The 22549-nt window shown below is 39.7% G+C and overlaps 1 protein-coding gene across 3 annotated transcripts in view; it reads left to right on the top strand.

The window, feature by feature from the left end:
• MYO7A (myosin VIIA) overlaps positions 1 to 22549 on the top strand; it is a 150260-nt gene that overhangs the window by 96171 nt on the left and 31540 nt on the right. For all 3 annotated transcript variants that reach the window (XM_063431528.1, XM_063431535.1, XM_063431519.1), the window contains 17 exons: positions 1007 to 1210; positions 2118 to 2294; positions 4192 to 4281; positions 4994 to 5121; positions 8024 to 8150; positions 8583 to 8702; positions 9973 to 10146; positions 10767 to 10994; positions 11290 to 11460; positions 13655 to 13772; positions 14498 to 14624; positions 15254 to 15423; positions 16090 to 16280; positions 16661 to 16785; positions 17810 to 17967; positions 19042 to 19195; positions 19368 to 19523. In XM_063431528.1, coding sequence (XP_063287598.1) covers positions 1007 to 1210; positions 2118 to 2294; positions 4192 to 4281; positions 4994 to 5121; positions 8024 to 8150; positions 8583 to 8702; positions 9973 to 10146; positions 10767 to 10994; positions 11290 to 11460; positions 13655 to 13772; positions 14498 to 14624; positions 15254 to 15423; positions 16090 to 16280; positions 16661 to 16785; positions 17810 to 17967; positions 19042 to 19195; positions 19368 to 19523 — 2618 coding nt within the window. The remainder of the gene's footprint in view (positions 1 to 1006; positions 1211 to 2117; positions 2295 to 4191; positions 4282 to 4993; positions 5122 to 8023; positions 8151 to 8582; positions 8703 to 9972; positions 10147 to 10766; positions 10995 to 11289; positions 11461 to 13654; positions 13773 to 14497; positions 14625 to 15253; positions 15424 to 16089; positions 16281 to 16660; positions 16786 to 17809; positions 17968 to 19041; positions 19196 to 19367; positions 19524 to 22549) is intronic.

Raw genomic sequence — 22549 nt, 5'->3', positions numbered from 1 at the left:
ATCTTCCATCATAAAATGATTGATGGCTTCTAGTCCCAATTTATGGCTAATTATAGTATAAAGGGATGATACATCCAATGTTGCCCAGCTATAATCTGAATGCCATTCGATATTTTCCAATTCCTGTAGGAATGATTTTGTGTCTTTTATATAAGAAAGGGCGCTTTGGGCATACTTCTGTAGGTATGAATCCACAAAAGCAGATAGGTTGGCTGACAAGGAATCTATCCCGCTAATTATGGGGCGGCCTGGGGGATTAAATAAACACTTATGAATTTTTGGAATGAAGTAAAAAATTGGGATTCTTGGGTTATTGCAAAGTAAAAAATCGTAATTTGCCTGTGAAATTATATCCTTATTTTTTGCTATTTCTAACAAATTTTTTAAAAGTAGATTAAATTCTCTAGTCGGATCCCGTATTAATATGGTGTAGGTATCACTGTCACTTAAAATATTTTGGGCTTCTTGTAAGTAATAATTCCTAGACATAATGACAATCCCCCCCCCCCTTGTCAGCTTCCTTAATTATAATATCTTCCCTCTTCTTAAGTGTGTTTAGACATTTCTCTTCTTCCCTCGTTAGATTTCTGTTATTATTGGAGGTTGGTTTTTTAGCTATAGATTTAAATTCTCTATCCACCAATTTTTCTAAAATTTCTAAATATGGACCTCTATTTTGTGTGGGATAAAAGTGAGATTTAGGTTTCAATTTCCTGTTTCTCAGTTCTTCCTCATCCATAATTGGAGTTGTTAGCTGATTTGGTTGTAACAAAAAATGTATTTTCAACGTTAGTGATCTAATATACTTTTTTAAATCAATATATAAATTAAATTCATTTGATTTTTTATCTGGAGCAAATTTCATGCCTTTTGATAATAGTTGTATCTCGTCATCTGATATAGGTAGACCAGATATATTAAAAATACCTTTTTCTCTTTCTTTGGCCTATGGCCTTTGGCCATATTATTGTTATTCTGTAAAATCACTATAGTTGTTTCTACTCAGGACCTTGAACGCACTCAGGAGCCAATGGAGGAAGAGGATTTGGACCAGTCGTTGCCTCTCCCAGACGAGGAAGAAGAAGATCTTTCAGAGTATAAATTTGCAAAGTTTGCTGCAACATATTTTCAGGGAACCACCACTCATACCTACATCCGAAGACCCTTGAAACAGCCCCTGCTTTACCATGAAGATGAAGGGGACCAGTTGGTAAGGGATATTATACATAAACGCATTGCGATATTCTTCTTTTTTTTCAGTAACCATAATGTAAAGTTAGAGTAAACATAGTTAAGGCTTTAGTTCCTCTACAACCTTCTGCAGAGAGAAGACGTTGGCAATGGTTTTATGTTTAACAATGTAAATTTACTATAAAACACCAGATTCCCTGTATAATTGTTACCCACAGTGGGCAATACAGAGCTGCATATTATGAATATATATAGAACCTAGCTCAAACATTACTAACACAATGCAATATATTCCTTCTTAACCTTTTTACATCATAGAATTGAGCTTTTTTTTTATTGAACTCAATTAAAAAAACAACAACAAAACATGTAAGCAAGGCTTATCTCAATATATTGTAATAACTTTACCAATGTTTTGAGGTTATTTTGCTTGTGATAAATGTTATTATGTAATAGATAGAACATAGCACACAAGCCAGATATGGTTAGGACCTTGAAGAAGCGGAGGATTCCCAAATATCTGCAGTTCCAAATTTAGGACTCTCTATCCTATCTTTTAAATACTTAACAGAAAAGTGAGCATTCTGAGCGGATCTTAAGGCGTTATAATAATCGTGGAAGATTATTAAACTAGACCAACGGTTGTTGAAACAATAATATATAGCTAGATAGATAGATAGATCTTTTAAAATTTATCTTTTCTCCATACATTTCCCCTTCCAGTTTCGCAATCTGTACAATGCTACTTCCCACACAAACTACTATTGCTACTAGTATAATATATAGTATTTTTCTTCAACCTATTTTGTTTAAATCGAACAGAGAATGTTATCGCCTTTTTGAGTCTCTTTAACACAATATGAATACAGTCACCTCCTTTAAGGAAATGTTTGATCTCTAATTTTTATTTTGTTTTTTTCCCCGAGGCTGCCCTCGCTGTCTGGATAACTATTCTCCGTTTCATGGGGGATCTTCCAGAACCTAAATACCACACAGCCATGAGCGATGGCAGTGAGAAGATCCCGGTGATGACCAAGATCTATGAGACTCTGGGAAAGAAGACATACAAGAGGGAACTCCAAGCTCTGCAGGGAGAGGGGGAGGTAGGGGGCAAATAATTCCTTCAACTCCAAGGTTGGAAACATATGATTCATAAAGGAGAAACTTATCACAGTTAGTTATTATATCACTATGTTCTGGTAAAGCATAGACCCATTTTTATTTTGTAGAAATTTTAGGCGCTGTGACAAATCGCAATTATTTACTGGACTTGTTAAAGTATGTTAAAGGAACACTATAGTCACCTAAATGACTTTAGCTAAATAAAGCAGTTTTAGTGTATAGATAACTCCCCTGCAATTTCACTGCTCAATTCACTATCATTTAGGAGTTAAATCACGTTGTTTCTGTTTATGCAGCCCTAGCCACACCTCCCCTGGCTATGATTGACAGAGCCAGCATGAAAAAAAAAACTGGTTTCACTTTCAATCAGATGTAATTTACCTTAAATAATTGTATCTCAATCTCTAAATTGAACTTTAATCACATACAGGAGGCTCTTGCAGGGTCTAGCAAGCTATTAACATAGCAGGGGATAAGAAAATCTTAATTAAACAGAACTTGCAATAAAGAAAGCCTAAATAGGGCTCTCTTTACAGGAAGTGTTTATGGAAGGCTGTGCAAGTCACATGCAGGGAGGTGTGACTAGGGTTCATAAACAAAGGGATTTAACTCCTAAATGGCAGAGGATTGAGCAGTGAGGCTGCAGGGGCATGTTCTATACACCAAAACTGCTTCATTAAGCTAAAGTTGTTCAGGTGACTATAGTGTCCCTTTAATAATAAATAGGAAATATTGTTTTAGAGCAGAGTCGGGGTTCATTTCATATCATTTAGGGTATGCTCTTATAGTATTGATTGATCTAAGATATTATGTTTATTTATTTATTACTGGTATTTATAAAGCCCCGACAGATTCTGTAGCGCTGTACAATTAGTGGAGAACATACAATATACACACACAAATACAAGAGGGCTCTGATCGTAAGCTGAGATCTAGCCATTTAAGCTCTTTTATACAAAGTGCATAGCTAGATAGCCCATGAGCTTACAATCTAAAGGATACCGTGGGGAATTTGGGACAAGAGGTAGCAGGGGAAATTTGGAAGTGATGGCTTAAATAAGCAAACAGAGAGTTGCAGCTATTGGTAGAATATGGAGGGAATGAAGAGGTAATTGAGTGAGAATTCTAACCAGCTGGAGGAGCATGCTTTACATTTAGGGGGAACCTGGGTGGGTGGGTTGAGCCGAGTAGAATTGTAGAGACTTGCAGTAGAGGTGGTATGGGAAATGGGCATAGGGAGGGAGTAGTGATAAACGGTTATATCAAGGTATTTACAGCTAGGAGTGGCAAGTATGGGGGGAGGAGTGGGAAGGGACAAGAAACAGTGGTGAATTACAATTTTGCCAATCAAATCCTAACAGCCAGATTATTAATTAATGCATGTAACTGCAAGTATAAGATACTACAGTATTACACTATAGATAACAATGAAAACATTCGTATAAGTAAGTAATCTAGTGGCAAAGGTGAAAGAAATCCAGTGGAGCATCTTCTGAATTTCAATTTGTACCTTAAAGCTGTAGCGTTCAATTGTAGAGGCTTGCAATAAAGATGGTATGGGAAATGGGCCTTAAAGCTGTAGCGTTCAATTGTAGAGGCTTGCAGTAAAGATGGTATGGGAAATGGGCCTTAAAGCTGTAGCGTTCAATTGTAGAGGCTTGCAGTAAAGATGGTGTGTTCATCATTCTGTAAGCATGGCTATTTGGTATCTTTAGTGCCTGATTGTGTTTAATGTTCTAATAAAGTTATTAATGCTGTAGAAGATATAATTCTAATAAAACAATCTGTAACAGAGCTCTTTGCTCTCCGAATCAATGTATAGGATGTGGCTATTGGTTCACAAAGTTATTCCAAACCTCCCCTCTCTGTCCCCTGCAGAGTACCCACATCGACAGCCATAAGAAGAACAGTGTGCGGCACAAGCTGGTCTCATTGACCTTAAAGAAAAAGTCCAAACTGACAGAAGAGGTACGGGGGTTTATAACAGGATGTTTTGTTATAATCCAGGGCCTTGAAGATTAATTCAGCATTATCATGGTTTTCTCATTTTATTCCCTCTCCGTTTTCCTTGCTAACTTCTCCATCTTACCTTTATTTATATTTATTATCTTTGCTACCTTTTGCCAAATCTCAATAAATGGGCGCCCATTTTGCTCTTCTTTGCCCATAATATCTGCAGTTTGTCTTTTGACTGACGGATATTGGGAAGATGACTTTGGCAACTGAAATGGAACCTTGCTTAAACTCTGCCCTTTGTCAAAAATTGTCAAAGATTATGCTCCCCAACACAACAATGTTCGTTGTTATGTTATCTTATAAAATAGTGGCAGTGTCAGCTGAGACATAAGTTCTTACTGAATTCAGAACGAAAAAGGAAAATGTAGTTGGATAAATATTGTGTTTTGGAGTATCTATTTCAGCCAAAATTGTCTGATTCCTTGTATATCTTAAAAAGAATTCTGGTTTAGTAAACATATCTATCAGTGTAAGAATTTAGCAGAAATTAGAAAAAAAAAACATTTATTGGTGAAGGTGAACTTCACTGATTTTTTTTTTTAACATTAACTTTTTCACATCTTCACTTCCACCTCCTTGTGGGAACAAAAGGGTTATTAAAATTTGGAAAGGTAACTTGTGTACTTGTGACATGTTAAGCTTTTTGTTCTATTTGATTGGATAGGTGACCAAGAGGCTACACGATGGTGAGTCTACTCTGCATGGAAACAGTATGCTTGAAGACCGCCCAACGTCTAATCTGGAAAAACTCCATTTCATCATTGGAAATGGGATCCTGAGGCCAGCATTAAGGTTAGGATGGTCAGAAATGGCCATAAAATGGTGGACAGCAACAGCAGTCCATGGTAACTACATCACCATCACTAAAGGACCAGATCTAGGGTTTGCTAGATTTGCATATCACTTCGAGCCCAAGAAATGTACTGCAGTATGTAGAATTCGTTGATGCGGGAAAAAATTAAAGTCATTAATCACTGATGAATCCTGCAGTTTATGAATACTACATACTGTAGGACAATATTTTTCATGGCTGCCTGACAAAATAAAGACCTATTTCTCCAGAAAAAAAACAAAAACATGGTTGGTTTGGGAACCCTATGAGCATCCATAGGGCTCTGCTGGTCAGCTGTGATGTTGTTATCAGGGCAGAGGTATAGGGCTCTGGGAAGGAACTGCTCTTACACACAGCTGATCTCTCAGCCTCTGTGGGGGTTGTATCAAGGACTGTATGATATTTGCTCACGGTAGTTCCTCCCCCCTTTACTAAATATTAGAGAAGGATTATGTCACATCTGACATTAAAATGCACATTGGCAGTAAGAAAATTAGTTACCGGTAGTTTATTTTGGCAGCCCCCACAAGATCCAAAATGCCAGAGTATGCAGTGTTCTGCATCGCAGATATTGTGAACTACATCTCCCATAATTCCCTTACAGCTATAATGCTGGCAAAGCATCAGCGAACATATAGTCCACAACACCTGGAATACAACATTTTCCTACCCCACCCTATGGTAACATGGAAATTCTACATATTTTAGGGACACTATAGTCACCAAAATAACTTTAGCTTAATGAAGCAGTTTGGGTGTATATATCATGCCCTGCAGTCTCATTGCTAAATCCTCTGCCATTTAGGAGTTAAATAATTTTTGTTTCTGTTTATGCAGCTCTAGTCACACCTCCCCTGGCCGTAACGGACACAGACTGCATGAAAACAAAATGGTTTAATTTTTAATCAGATCTTAACTCACTTTAAAAGTTTTTATCTCTGAATTTGCAAATTGACATTTAATTATATACAGGAGGCTCCTACAGGGTCTAGCAAAATCTTAGCATAGCAGGAGATATGAAATTCTAAATTAAACAGAATTTGCAATAAATTAAGTGTAAACATTAGATGACTCTTTACAGGAAGTGTTTAGGAAGGCTGTGTAAGTGACATGCAGGGAGGTGTGATTAGGGCTGTATAAATAAAGCGATTTAACTCCTAAATGGCAGAGAATTGAGCAGTAAGACTGCATGGGCATGATCTACACAATAAAACTGCTTCATTAAGTTAAATATGTTTTGGTGCTAGTAAAAGTTTCCCTTTAAGGCATGGTTTTAAATGCAGCTCATCACAACAAAGAATGTGCTGCTGAGTTGTAAATCATTTTCCATATAAGTAACTAAATTATATCAAGAATGGGTGCCATCCCAATGAGATTCTCCTCCAAAAATATCAAAACACAATCTATTCATAATACACAATGATGTACACCAGTAATCAAATACTAATGCAATATATTTTATTAAATGCCAAACATGCCAATAACAAACTGCAAACATAAAGTGAATGAGGCTAAGTACAATAATCCTCTAGAGAAAGGCATCGGCGTGTGCCGTAACGTTGGGGGTTCCTGTGACACGTGTCTCATGCTGGTAGGCATCTGTTGGAATTATTGTGATACTAGTATTACGTAGCCTCATTTACTTTATGTATATTTGTTATTGGCATATTTGTATATAATAAGGGATATTGGATATTACTATTTGTGTACTGCTGTAGATCCTTGTGATAAATAACTTGATTAAGTTCCAATTCAGCCATTTTTGACCAAAATGTGATATTCCCACCACGAGTTATCGAAAAACAACAAAAAACTGCCCCACAATCTTATTATGATACTAAACTACAAATTACCAATAGATAATTAAAACCCATTTCCTTTTACAAAACTTCAAACTGATCAGAAAATGTCTAATTAAACGTAAACAGGTTTAATCATTTTTTTTCTGTTTTGTGTGTTGTTTGTGTTTTAGCATTAATTATTTAAAAGCCAGTTGCCACCTGGCAAATCGGTAAATTAATATTGTTCACATAGCCATGAATAATGAATCAAGCCTTTTTAAATACAAGGGTCACATTGCACCTGCTCCCTATGAATAAGTAAATGGAAGCCATCTGTGGCGTATTGAGTAATTATTGGGAATTGGTAACCTCAGCAATCTTCCTCAAGACACACACAGGGACTATTAACTTTATTGGTTTACAAATAAATATTTAACTGGCACTGTTCTTGCTGTAAATATATATACGGTGTGTATATATATATATATATATATATATATATAATTCATTGATCTGTTTACTTAACATTTCATTAATGTCTCATAATAAAATTACCCCAACGAGGCAGCCCTTTTTTATCTGATCAATTTTCATCTTTCTTTTGCTTCGAGAGTCTTAGGAGAACCCAGATTTCTATTAATTTATTGAATGTCTTTTTCTTTTTTTTTTACTGTTTAAAGCTGAATCCTGTGACAAAGTGTCAGTGTTTGCAGCTATAACTGACGCTGTTAAGCTGTCGCCGCCGATGTGCTCTTTTTGCGCCTTTGCCATTGGCTGAGCTCAGTTCTATTCCGGAGGCAGCGTGCCATGCGTGATAGTGAATATCATAAATCTTTAAATTGATTTACACCTCTTAGTGAACCGACACAAAAACTGGAATAACGTTTTGAAAATAGTCAAATTTTCCAGATTTTTCACATGTCCTTGGAAACTTGACTATGACATTCCAATTCCAGTTTTTTATATTTCACTGGGACGCTACCTTCAGCCTCTCGTCTGGGGTATGAAGATATATACATCTTACAAATGATATGGAGCTTTCAGTCCTGGCTATTATAATGCTGTGTCTCTTTCCTTGCAGGGACGAAATTTACTGCCAAATCTCCAAGCAACTCACACAGAATCCCTCTAAGAGCAGCCACGCAAGAGGCTGGATCCTTATGTCTCTGTGTGTGGGATGCTTCGCTCCATCGGAGAAGTTTGTCAAGGTGACGATTCACTGCACATTTAACTCCCTTGCTGCCTATTTAAACCGATTATTTTACTATTAAAGATTTGAATAGATCACATTTGTTCCATTTGTTCTGAACTATCTATAAAAGAAGGAATAACTAAATTAGACCTGTGTATAGTCTGATATAAATTTTACAGTAATCCATGGATAAATCACTACAGCACTTACATATGTACACGTGTCCAAGATATGTACTAAACAAAAAGATCTCACTGCAGGTAATCTCTCACACTTTAAATACATCACAACTGGCTCCTAGCTCTCCCTGTATATGGTTTGTAATGCTTGTAATAGGGTTAAATCTTTCTAATATGTTAAAAAGCAGTACTACATGTGTTGCTTGCCATGCAGATCAGTGAATGCAACGTGTGATTTACATGTAATCATGGCAATGATTTACTTGCAGTATATAAGAAACTTTATCAACGGAGGACCCCCTGGCTATGCACCGTATTGCGAAGAGCGCCTTCGAAGAACATTCGCTAATGGTACCAGGACACAGCCACCAAGCTGGCTGGAACTGCAGGTAAATCACATCTGTCTGTCTATCAATCTACACTAAACCTGCTATGATAAAGACTACATTAGATGTAAATAACTATAAAGTTGCAAAATGCTTGTGTGTTCTCTGGCAGCCCCTAATCTTATTTCCACCTTGTAGAATAAAGCACAGGTCTGCTTATAGGGGGCATTAAGGGCAGCATATGAGACTAGGCAGGAATTCCAGGGAACTTCAGCTCATATGTGAGTGCTTTAGCAGTGCTATAAGTATGGGCAGTCTGCATTGCCACCAAGATAGTATTCCCCTTATAGGAGTGGGAATGATGACATACCCTTTATATGAGTGGAAATGATGACATGCCCCTTATAGGAGAGGGAATGATGGATGACATACCCCTTATAAGAGTAGGAAGGATGACATGCTTCATATAGGAGTGGGAATTGTGAAATACTCCTTATAGGAGTGGGAATGATGACATGCTTCATATAGGAGTGGGAATTGTGAAATACTCCTTATAGGAGTGGGAGTGATGACATGCTTCATATAGGAGTGGGAATTGTGAAATACTCTTTATAGGAGTGGGAATGATGACATGCTTCATATAGGAGTGGGAATTGTGAAATACTCCTTATAGGAGTGGGAATGATGACATGCTTCATATAGGAGTGGGAATTGTGAAATACTCTTTATAGGAGTGGGAATGATGACATGCTCCATATAGGAGTGGGAATGATGACATGCTCCATATAGGAGTGGAAATGATGACATGCTCCATATAGGAGTGGGAATGATGACATGCTTCATATAAGAGTGGGACTTGTGAAATACTCCTTATAGGAGTAGGAATGATGACATGCTCCATATAGGAGTGGGATTGATGGCATACACCTTATATGAGTGGGAGTGATGGCCTGCCTCTTATAGTTATATAGTGATAGTGTTTTCAATAATATGAATTGCACACTGGCATGTGCCCCACACCAGCTCCTAAATTACTACCCCTCCTGAAATATTATCAAGTATAGAAATGTGATAATAAAACTCTATTAAAAAACGCAGAACTTTAAAAAAAAACCATATCATTATTGTATATTAATCGATGTAAAATCAGTTTCAGTTTAACAGTGATAGTGCAAGTTGACTAATTTTAGCTACAACATGTTTTTCACTGTTTTTTAAGTTGTTTTTTTCTAAATTATTATCAATCTATATGCAAGGGAACTTGTTAATGTATCATGCATTTACTATAAAAGGCTCCGTCCATATGTATTTTCTTTTTCCTCGTTCATAAAAGGCTACAAAGTCCAAAAAACCAATAATGTTGCCGGTCACTTTTATGGATGGAACGACGAAGACCTTGCTCACCGATTCAGCCACAACTGCAAAGGAACTCTGCAATTCACTAGCGGACAAAATCAGCCTTAAGGACAGATTTGGGTTTTCATTATACATAGCACTGTTTGATAAGGTATGTTACCAGTTAGTTTAATACAAACACAATAATGATTATTGGTGCAATTCAAAATCACAGAGAGGCTGGCTTTTTATTCTACTAATAATTAGTAGTGTAACCGAGTAGCTATTCTAATTGAGTGAGACCTTCAGAGACCGAGAGGTACTTGTGACTCCACAGGCTTTTGCCATGTGTGTTTGGCCAAACCTAAGAAGCAGGAGACATCTAAATATTCCACACCTGTTCTATTATGTTTTCTGTGTCTGTCACATATCCAGAACTCCAAATAATTACCCCTGCCATATTTTAACTCAGCTGATAAATTATCAACACTTGTGTTTTCACATGCTGTATGGACATTTGAAAGGGAATGAGGAAAAATGAAGACTATGGAGGGTTTGATAGTGGCTCTTGGTTGTTTGAATGTTGAGAAACCAGGAGGAAACCATATTGGGATCTCCTTAATCTCTTGCACATGACGGACCTACTGACACCTATGTGCTATGGGTAGAAGGAGCTGCTTGATCCTAAGACTGCCTCTTGTTGATGGTTGCAAAAATGTAAGAACTCTGTTTGTCTGGCCTTGCTGTTTAAATACATTTTTTATACTATGTGTTCTTTAATACGTGTTCCAGGTGTCCTCGTTGGGTAGTGGAACTGACCATGTAATGGATGCTGTGTCTCAATGCGAACAATATGCAAAGGAACAGGGTGCGCAGGAAAGAAACGCTCCTTGGAGACTCTTCTTCAGGAAGGAAATATTTACTCCATGGCACAACCCAGTAGAGGACAACGTGGCAACCAATCTCATCTACCAGCAGATTGTCAGAGGGGTGAAATTTGGAGAATACAGATGTGAAAAGGTATGTTTATGGATTTCCCTAAGTAGCATAAAAGGTCACTTGCGAGCAGATGGTGCGCACATTCATTTTTCCACTTTTAGAACTTAGTATTATTTTTTTATTAATCTCCTGGTGAATTCAATCTTCCCCACCAGCTCATAACAAGCAGGGTTTGCTTATGTCACTAAACGTATTAGGTACGTACACTATTTTACATATTATAATAAATAATAATTTTAACCAGTTAGGAATTAAAATCCAGAGCAAAAATGTTTTCCAATCGACCAAAAGTCAATGTATTTTCTTTTATTTCCAGGAAGAAGACATGGCTGAACTGGCATCACAACAATATTATGTAGACTATGGCTCTGCGCTGATAATGGAAAGATTATTAAATCTCATACCATCCTATATTCCGGACCGAGAGATAACACCATCCAAAAATGTGGAGAAATGGTCCCAGTTTATTATTGCAGCACATAAAAAGGTAGTTATGGTCTCATGCAAAAACCTGAAAGCCTACCCTGATTTGAGAAGGGTAAATGTTGTTGTGATTTACACTTATCAGCTATAACATTAAAACCACCTGCCTAACATTGTGTAGGCCACCCTTGTGCTGTCAAAAACAGCTCTGATGCGTTGAGGCATGGACTCCACAAGACCTCTGAATGTGTCTTGAATGTGGTAGCTTGCACTAAGATATCATGAGTAGATCCTGTAAGTTATGCGGTAAGGCCTCCATGGGTTGGATTTGTTGTTCTAACAAATGGCGCACACGCACTCAGCCATCCACCTTATCTGAAAGAAAACGTGTCCACGGTCTAGTTCTAACGCCCATGTCTCTGTGGTAGGCGCTTTCAGCTGTCATCATGGGCACTCTGACTGATCTGCAGCTAAGCAGCCCCATACACAGCCAACTGCAGGCACTCTGACACCTTTCTATCATGCCCAGCATTATGTTTTTTAGCAGTTTTTGAGCAACAGATGCTCTCCTGTGTGATCGGACCAGACAACCAGACGTGCTAGCCTTCACACCCCACATGCATCAGTGAGCCTTGGACACCCATGACAGTAACGACAGTTCACCGGTTGTCCTTCCTTGCACCATTCTTGGTAGGTACTATCCACTGCATACTGGGAACACCCCACAAGATTTGACATTTTGGAGATGCTCAAACCCAGTCATCTAGCCCACCCAGTCATCTTGGCCCTTGTTAAAGCCACTCAGATCTTTTCGCGTGCCCATTTTTAATGCTTTTCAAGAACTCACTGTTCACTTGCTGCCTAATATGTCCCACCCCACAGGTGCTATTGTAACAATATAATCAATGTTATTCACTTCACCCGTCAGCGGTTTTAATGTTGTAGTTAATCAGCGTATAATCTCAGGTTTTCCATCTGCTATATTTTATGATGAACCTTTCTATATGTAGTCCTATTGTGTTAACTCATTGTGTAACATTTGTATTTTTCAAGTTTGATTTCAAGTTCTACACTTAGTAGACAAGCCTTCAGGGCATCGACTCAGCCTACTGAAAGCTAGTGATGCAGTAAAACATTACGTTTATATATCTATACACACAATTTGTAACCGGCAGAAGAGCTTCGAAGAAATGACTAAAATGTCAATTTTGGGGGGATACCCAAATTTTGGCTGAATATTTGTTGGTTCAGCTCAGCAGAATTTTGGAACCAAGATTCTTATTCGGAAACCAGATCAGAAGAACAAAAAAGGTTGCCAAAATCAGTCAATCCACATGCCGCAAAATATACATAATATAATATTATGTATATATTTAGATCATATATATTTATTTTTTTAATGCTTCTCCTTTTAATTCTCTATTGTCCATTTATCACTTGTATCTGTGAATAAAATCCACATTTAGTGGCTGTCCCCCAGACATGAATCACCATTTTGTCCCCATTAACCCTGTTCAGAGTTCAGGAACTTGACTGGTCATGCAATCAGCCCAAATTCAGATGAATTGCTGAATTCGGACTAAACCAAATCTCCAAGTCTGATGACAGTTGTTGATAAAAGGGCAATTCTTATCTTAATATACTTGTGTAGGCATTATTAACATAATTAAAGGACCACTATAGGCACCCAGACCACTCCAGCTTAATGAAGTGGTCTGGGTGCCAGGTCCAGCTAGGTTTAACCCTTTTTTCTAAAAACATAGCAGTTTCAGAGAAACTGCTATGTTTATAAATGGGTTAATGCAGCCTCTAGTGGTTGTCTCATTGACAGCCGCTAGAGGGCTTCCGCGCTTCTCACTGTGAAAATCACAGTGAGAAGACGCCAGCGCCCAAGGGAAAGCATTGATAATGCTTTCCTATGGACTGGCTGAATGCGCACACGGCTCTTTCCGCGCATGCGCATTCAGCCGAAGAGGAGGAGGAGAGGGAGGAGGAGAGGGAGGAGGAGAGCTCCCCGCCCTGGCGGGAGGGTGACCCTCAGGGTGGGGGCACCGTCAGGGCACTATAGTGCCAGGAAAACGAGTATGTTTTCCGGGCACTAAAGGGGTCCTTTAACATGTTCTTATTGATGCTGATATTATTACTGGCTAATTCGGACTGGTCTATATTGGCTATGCTAATGTTTCCATAGGAGAGGTGTTATAGACATTCGCCTGAAATTTATTTTGATAACATTTCCTCTTGTTCCTCTTGTTCAGGGTATATATACACAAAAGAGAACGGATCCTCAAAAAGTTAAGGAAGATGTGGTGGACTTTGCTCGGTTTAAGTGGCCATTGCTGTTCTCTCGATTTTACGAGGCCTTCAAGTTTTCAGGTAAACTGTGCAAAATCTTAAAAGGTCAGTAACTGTTCCATGAAAATAACTCTCATATGAAATGGCACATAGAGACACATTCAGACATGGTTGTAAAGGTTATGGGAGTCGGGTGCTTGGCTTGCCCCTTAATACTTTATAATATTTATTAATAAAATCAGGAGAATCGCGTGGAGGAAACCGGTTTCCTGTTTTCTGCCAATACGATTTCAGTTTATACCTCAAAGCCTGGTCAGTGACCACTAAATGCAATAAAAATAATGATGAACATTGATATATACAGGGTTATTCACTGACGTGAGAATTCAAGGTAAATTCAAATTTCAAATTTAAGGTAAAAATATATGATCTGTAAAGATTCTCCGAGTCACCTATTCTTTGCATTTAGCTACTCTGGCCTTAAACTTTGAATTTACTTCTATACAACATTAATAAAGTTATAAATGTACAACATATTAATGGTTCTACTACAATACATTGTTGCGTGTCGTTTTTGTAAGGTTATTTTGGTTCTTGACACCATACCTTTCCAGAATCTATTTTATACTTGCTTTATAACGTTGTGATTGTGAGGCAGCTCAGCAAAAAACAGCTGTCTAAGTGTGAATGGCCAGTTTAACCCCTTTAGGGACACATGACGGACATATTCCGTCATGATTCCCTTTTTATTTCAGAAGTTGTGTCCTTAAGGGGTTAATATTTACCCTATTTCTCTCATGCTGCAGGACCAAGTTTGCCTAAAAATGATGTGATAGTTGCTGTCAACTGGACTGGGGTTTACTTTGTAGACGAACAGGAGCAGGTTCTCTTAGAACTCTCTTTTCCAGAGATTACAGCAGTTTCCAGTAGCAGGTAATGACATACTGTGCCATTTAGAAGAATATTGCCATATTATATGAAGTTCTGCAAAGAGGCACAATCCAGCAAGCACCACAAAGGAACGTTGAACCTCTGGTTTCCCAGAATCAAGAAAGAATATCTGCCACCTTTCTATATTCACACCGATTTCTATTTAGCCAGCACCAAAGGTGACCTTCCAATGTTTCGAACTTTTTTCACACCTTGACAAAACTTGGTGAGGGCAAAATGTTGCTGGCTGAATAAAAGACGATTGTATTACTGTAAATTATTTGTGGTACTTCTGTATAATAAATATTATTATTATTATTATTATTAGAATTTATATACCACCAACGTATTCCACAGTGCATTACAATTATAAAATGGGGATTTTTTACAAGTAATTTACAGAATATATCAGAGACGAGGTGAAGAATACTGCTCAAAAGAACTTACAATCTATAAATATGTATGTAGTCAGAACTCAGTGTAGGTACTGTAACAAATCTCTGAAGCTTTGGTTATATGTTATTAATTGTCTCTAATTTTTTTTATTTTTTAAATGTACTCAGAACTGTCTACCAAAAAAATTAATAAGAACATGTTTTTTGTTTTTTTTTTCACTGCATTCCTGCTTTAAGAGGTGGTAAATTGCAAGGACAGAGCTTCACGTTGGCCACCATTAAAGGAGATGAATACACATTTACTTCCAACAATGCTGAAGATATCAGAGATCTGGTGGTGACTTTCCTCGAAGGTCTTAGAAAAAGGTCCAAGTACGTGGTGGCACTTCAAGACAATCCAAATCCAGGTATGACAACTATTCACCCCACGGTGTACATCGTACAATGGTTGAAGGACAAGTAGAGATGTTGTGAACTTCATGACTGGGGCTCACATTTGCAGAAAAAAATACATGACCTATTTGTATCATGCACTTATATTGTATATTGCTAAAAAGATTAAACCGTGAGATTATCTCCTTTTTAATGTACTCGGAATAGCAGCGTAAAATCCAAATAGCCGACTGCTTTATTAGAATTCAAGTTCAAAAAGTCACTCTATTTTGTTTGTAACTGGATAGCCAACTTATCTGAAAGCTTGGTTTATTGAATGCCTAGGGCTACTCCATGACTCTGCAAAGGCACAAATTCAGCAACATTAAAAAGGAAAAGATATGAATAGCATATATCCTAGGGCAAAATGACCACAAATACAATAAGGTCTGCTTAAAAGCCTCAATAAAATCTTGCTTGCCAAAGTATCTGTTATTAATGTGTTTTATCCTAGTTGTGTGAGCAATACTAGTGATAATATGTCATTTACAGCACTGTAGAATTTTTGTATTAATATCTGATAATGCTTAGCAGAATTCATGCCTCTTAATAAACTCTGTTCTGAAACTGATGCCTTGTAATGTCCTCACCGCATGTGACTTTTGAATCTGAGACATTGTATCACTTTCTCTTGAATATAGCTGGTGACGGTTCCGGCTTTCTGAGTTTTGTGAAAGGAGACTTGATCATTCTGGACCAGGATAGTGGTGAAACTGTGATGAATTCTGGTTGGGCCCACGGCTATAATGAAAGATCCAAACAGAAAGGAGATTTTCCAACGGAGTGTGTGTATGTGATGCCAACCGTCACCAAACCACCTCAGGAGATTGTGGTAGGTCAATGTCGGGATTAGTCAAATCAACATCATGGCTCTTCTTAGCTGTTTTGACATCCCACAGCTTTGCTCCCAGGCACTTACAATGCAAATTATTAAGACTTTCCTGATCTCTCAGTTAAGAACTCTTTGAAGTTAATAGGGGAAGGGTTTCTTCCTAGCAATTAAGGTGCCCAAAATCTCCATAATTTGTCAGCAAAAGTCCGAATCCACCTGGCACAGATAGACGTCTACTTACTCAGTGATACACAGAAATGCACATCACATGGATTATAATTTCAAGTCAAATGTTACAAATCAGGAGCTTTCAGAATATAGTAAATATTCCCAATTTGTGTCTCTGCAGTTTATCATTATTATTATTTCTTCCTTTGCAGTTGTTAGTGACAATGACTCCAGACCAGAAACACGACGTGGTCAGGCCAGTCCAGATGACCACACCAGATCAAGAGGAGAAGGTGAAGCCATACACACTAGAAGAATTTTCCTATGATTATTTCAGGTCAGGAAATGCCTCAAAGACAGCATCTCAGTCAATGTTGTCAAAATCTGGTGTCCTTGGAATTAGCCCTGCCATTATTCCTATTATTGTCTCTGGTCTCAGTGTTGTCTCTGACCTTGTTTATGTGTCTGGCCTCATTGCTGTGTTGTTTATTTGCTGTCGCTGGTCTTGTTGCTGTGTATGGTGTCTTCAGTTATCTACAGTCTCAGTGTTTCTAGGGGTCTTAAAACATCTTGGGTCTTGTTGCTCTCCTTTGTCTCGTTGCTGTCTGTGGGCTTAGTTCTGTCTTTGGGCTCTGTGTTGTCTTTGCTCAGCACTTTGCTTTATTTTGTTGCTATCCCTGTTCTGATGTTTCATAATGTCCTGAAAAGTCTGATGTGTTTGATGTTAAATTGGAGTCTGTTTATGGATTATATGGAGCACAGATCACATTTAGGTAAAAATAAACCAGGAAGACAAATACTTTCAAACAGTTCACATACTTTCTCACAGTATCCATAAACGATTCTCAGTTTTTAAAGGGACACTGTAGACACCATAACCGTATCCCCTTATTAAATTGGTGATAGTTCCTGGGGTCTTCCGGTGCTCTCCCTCCATTCAGTATCAAACCATTTTCTAGCAGTTTAACACTAAATAAGTGTCCCTGACTACCCACAGTGCGTCCCCTACCTAATATATAACTAATGAAGAGATTAAACACTTCCTTGTAAAAATACCAAGTCATACCAGTAATGGACACTGTGATAGGCTGAAAGCAGTCAGGTGACACTCTCAGACAACCACCAACTGCTGCTCAAGATAATGCTTCCTCATTAATCCCACAGTAGGGATTACTCATCACAGACGGGATGGGCTGCTAGGGACTCTCATTTAGCATTAAAACAGTAAAAATGGTTTAACACTGAATGGAAGGCCAGTGACAGGGGACTCCAAGCACTATAACTACTTTAATGAGATGAAGCAGTTACAGTTCCTACGGTGTTTCTTTAATGTTATGCTTCTATCTGCTTTCTAATTTCAGGCCACCACCGAAGCACACCTTGAGTCGTGTTATGATCACAAAAAATCGAGGGAAAGATAAACTCTGGAGCTACACCCGTGAACCCATCAAGCAAGCGCTTCTGAGAAAGGTCTTAATGAGCGATGAGCTATCACAGGAGGCCTGTATGGCATTCATTGATATCCTTTATTGTATGGGTCTCCGTTCAATGGATCCGGCAAAAGCTTAAAAAAATACAAACACTTAACGGGCAGCATTGGTGTGGTTGTAAATTTATCGCAGGTTATTGTATTTATTTATTTATTTTGAGGAATCATGAAGAATCCTTATTAAGAAATTATATATAATGAAAATAAATTGAACATTATCAGGTCATATATGCATTGGGATAACAGTATCTTTGCTAGATTCAAAGATCCAGTTTTATCTAGGTAGGGTTGTGCATGCAAATGTATGCTACTATGAGGAGGTACATAATTGCAGTAGGATGAGGAGTGGCCAGAGACCTAAATGAGGTATTTTAGCAAAGCATGTATACCTTTTAATGACGTGCTCACACTGCATTTTGTGTACATTTCTTTCTGGTGGGAGGCAACTCTAAACTAGATGTTCTGGAGTGTCTGATGGACAGTCTTGGTGGTCGTCTAATAGAGCCAGCGATTGTCTCAAATAATTGCTGTTATAACCCACTCTGAGAAATGAGAGTTTGGTCAGGATACACAAGCACCAAACACTTTGCAATAATGCAAAGTGCTTATAGTGCTTTGAAGTAATCACAATCTTTCAGTAAAGGAACTATTGCACACTTGATAACCCACAGAAAAACTGTAAAACAATTTTAGCAGACAGGTCATGTTTTCTGAGATGGATCAGTTTTGTTTGTTAATCTCGTAATTTTGAAGAATTCATCTTGAGATTGCGTGATTAATGAAGATGAATGGTTTTAAGGCAATAACAATTTCTAATTTCGGCTTCGTTACTGGCGGAAAGAGACTGTGACATTTTTTGATTGTGATGACGTTAAAACACTCACGCAGTACCGGACAAGAGTTAGAAAATTTTATTAACCAGGACACCAATAGAAGATTGTGACCCACCACGTTATTTGTTACATGTTGTATCCTCAATGTGCCATTTCATAATAATAGAGGTCATGTTTTTCATCCTCTGATTTGTTATATATCAATTGAGAATACCAGTGGGGAGGAGGGGTTCCAGACGATTCTGTTGTTTTCTTTAACCTAGGTGGGCACCTATATTGAAATATATGGGTGATTATCCATCAAAGCGCATGCGCTCTGTCAATGAGCTGACCGACCAAATCTTCGAAGGTGCCTTGAAAGCCGAACCCCTAAAAGATGAGGTGTACTGTCAGATCCTGAAGCAACTCACCGACACCCACATCAAGTAGGTACTATGGACAAATTAATGTCTGTTGGTAGAAAAGTGGGTGTTTTGGAAAATGTTTGTTCTAGTTATACTCTGGAGTGAAGTTATAGCAGAAGTTATAGAGTATGTATTGCAGAACGTTAAAAAGTTAAAACATTGTTTGTCTCTCTCTTATTCTAATTCCTTGAAGATACAGCGAGGAGAAAGGCTGGGAACTGCTCTGGTTGACCACTGGGCTCTTTCCACCCAGCAACATCCTACTGCCCCACGTGCAAAGATTTATCCAATCTCGTAAACATCATATCCTGGCAGGAGACTGTATGCACAGACTGCAAAGAGCACTCAGGTAGGGGCAATATTTTAAACCTCCTGGTCCAAAGTTCACTGCAAAACAGCACCCCCAATCTAGCAAAAATACTCTGCATATCAGGCTGGGAACTCTGGGATAGTCATTGAAACATGATTTCTCAAAGGAGAAGGGCTTCAAAAAGTCCAGCTTGAGATATGAGGTGATGCAATTTCTATCTGCACTGTGGGGAATTTTATTGTGTTTGGTCTCACCAAAATCATATTTGCACCTACTAAAAATATGACAGATGGACATTTTTTTTGTGTGTGAGACATTTACAAGTTGTGTGTTTTATCAGGAGAGCTTGAACATACTGCTCAGATTGTCCCATTAAGGTCATACTGTGAGAATGAGTTTACTCCCAGTATGACCTTAACTGGACAATCTAAGCACCAAAACAACTTTAGCATAAAGGGTTACTCCAAATACCACTTCAGTGATTAGAAGTGGTCATTGTGCCTGGAGTCTGTATGTGCAGCATTTTGTTATGAAACGCTGGAGATACAGAGTTTAAATCATATGCTGCCAGTGGAACTTCGTCTCCGGCAGCGTCATAGAGCCGTCATTAGTCAGGCAAGAGTTCCTAGTGGCTGTAACGGACCGTTTCAGCAGACAAGGGGTTAAAATCCGTTTAGGCGATATGCCCCTTTCTGAGAGACAGGCACAGCTACTGCAGAACACCAAACTCCCGAACTGGATACAAAATAGCACTCCAAGCTGGAACCTCACGAATAGCTGCTAGCAGATGAATAGGAAAAGCAGACATCAGCTTACACTCCTAGCAGTCAATCTCCAACAGCATACAGTGAATCCCTCCAAGAACGAGACAAGGCTCCGTGTTGAGGGTCAAGCAGTGGTCTGAGGTGCTGGGGCACCCAGCCTGGTTTTTATTACATGAGTACACATACAGGCCACACCCAGGGGGAGGCATAAAATAACCAATAGTATCACGGGTGCAACCCACACATCCCCTCCCCTTAGTGTGACACATAATCCCATTATACATACAGTAAAAATACAGTTTCCACACATACTCTGTAACTTTAAAACCATGCATCACATTCACATAAAAATACATATCCTCAATCAATCCATTCAGGGGAACAACATATTAAAAATGGCATGAATCAGACCAGGGGTTCAAAAGTTAGTAAAAGTATCTTTTGTTCCCCCTGGCTGGCAGAAAAAACATCCCCACAATGCATCCTGGTTTCCTCTCTTCTGCCCTGGAGATAATTGGAGAAGTAATCCAATTATCCAGGACTAGAGGCAGACTCCATTAACCACATGGTTGCAAAACGACATAAAACACTTTAAAATACATAAAGTCACATTTTACACATAACACACAGACATTTCACATATCCCCAGATAGCTCAGGTCTGAGTGCACATTATTAGGTGAATGGCACTCAGACCAACCGAATACAGTTTAATCGCCATAGAGCCAGAGTCTTTAATCACACGAATAGGCTCCATGGCATAGCTATCTGGGTTACCACAGCTCACACAGGGCAAGTACCAAATGACCCCACTGTATTTAAAGGGCCAGAATGAGTGACATACACTCTGGTATAGCCGAATACTGTTTTTAAAGGGCCCAATCTCCAAGGGCCATAGTCCAAAGGCAGCAGGCGGGCAGCCAGGCTTCTCCAATGCAATGTGGCGAGATTGCTCTCGTCACATCTCTCCCCTTTTCCAAACAGACTAACAGGGTATCTGACCTCCTGCCGGTCAGTGCCCTTGTTAGTCCAGCAGCCCACCCACAAAACAGAAACAGCAGTACAGCCCACCCACAATAACTGGTTACTACACCTGGGTAGAGGAGAAATTTGTCCATGTCAAGGTGCCTCACCATGGCTGTGTGGGGGACTGGTAGGCTGCCTTGGTGGGTTGCTGAGTGGGCAGAGACCAGCGGTACTCTGCCCTGATGCCAGCACTACCACGGGAGTAGTCTGGTTGAAGCCTGGTTGCTGGAGACCGACTGTCTCCCCTTTAGCTGCACTGCTCTGCTGCTGGAGACCGACTGTCTCCCCTTTAGTTACACAGCTCTGCTGCTGGAGACCGACTGTCTCCCCTTTGGCTAAACAGCCCTGTCGTGGGGGGACAGGACCGACCATCCCTACCCCCTGTGTGGTAAGTGCAGAGACCACGGTCCCATCTGCACCGGTGGGGGGCTTACAGTCTCCCCCTGGTACCTTAAGCTGCCGCTGGGGAGAGGGGGTAACAGGCTCCTCTCCCAATAGAACACTCTGCCACTGGGGAAAGGAGACTGGGCTCTCTATTCCCTGCACATTACGGATCCGCCGCTGGGGAGAGGTGGTAGCAAGCTCCTCTCTCATACATACTTTCCGCCTTTGTGGAGGGAGACTGACTGTCTCTCCTCCCAATACAGTGTCCTGCTGCTGGGGAAAGGAGACTGGGCTCTCTATTCCCTGCTGGACACTCTGCCGCTGGGGAAAGGAGACTGGGCTCTCTATTCCCTGCACATCAATGATCCGCCGCTGGGGAGAGGTGGTAGCAAGCTCCTCTCCCATACATACTTTCCGCCTTTGTGGAGGGAGACTGACTGTCTCTCCTCCCAATACAGTGTCCTGCTGCTGGGGAAAGGAGACTGGGCTCTCTATTCCCTGCTCATCAATGATCCGCCGCTGGGGAGAGGTGGTAGCAAGCTCCTCTCCCATACATACTTCCATCCTCTGTGGAGGGAGACCGACTGTCTCTTCTCCCAATACAGTGTCCTGCTGCTGGGGAAAGGAGACTGGGCTCTCTATTCCCTGCTGGACACTCTGCCGCTGGGGAAAGGAGACTGGGCTCTCTATTCCCCAAAAATAACGCTGCTCCTGGGGGGTAGGACCAACTACCTCTGCCCCCTGTAACTCAGCCTGCCGCTGGGTAGGGAGGACGCTGCTCTCCTCTCCTCTCCCTGCACTTCACACTGCCTTCCCGGCATATCACTCTGCTGTTGGGGGGTAGGACCAACTACCTCTGCCCCCTGTAACTCAGCCTGCCGCTGGGGAATGG

This window comes from Pelobates fuscus, chromosome 1, assembly GCF_036172605.1.
Source record: "Pelobates fuscus isolate aPelFus1 chromosome 1, aPelFus1.pri, whole genome shotgun sequence".
NCBI lineage: Eukaryota > Metazoa > Chordata > Amphibia > Anura > Pelobatidae > Pelobates > Pelobates fuscus.
Note: the sequence above shows the minus strand (reverse complement) of the source record. Positions and strands in the feature narration are given on the sequence as shown.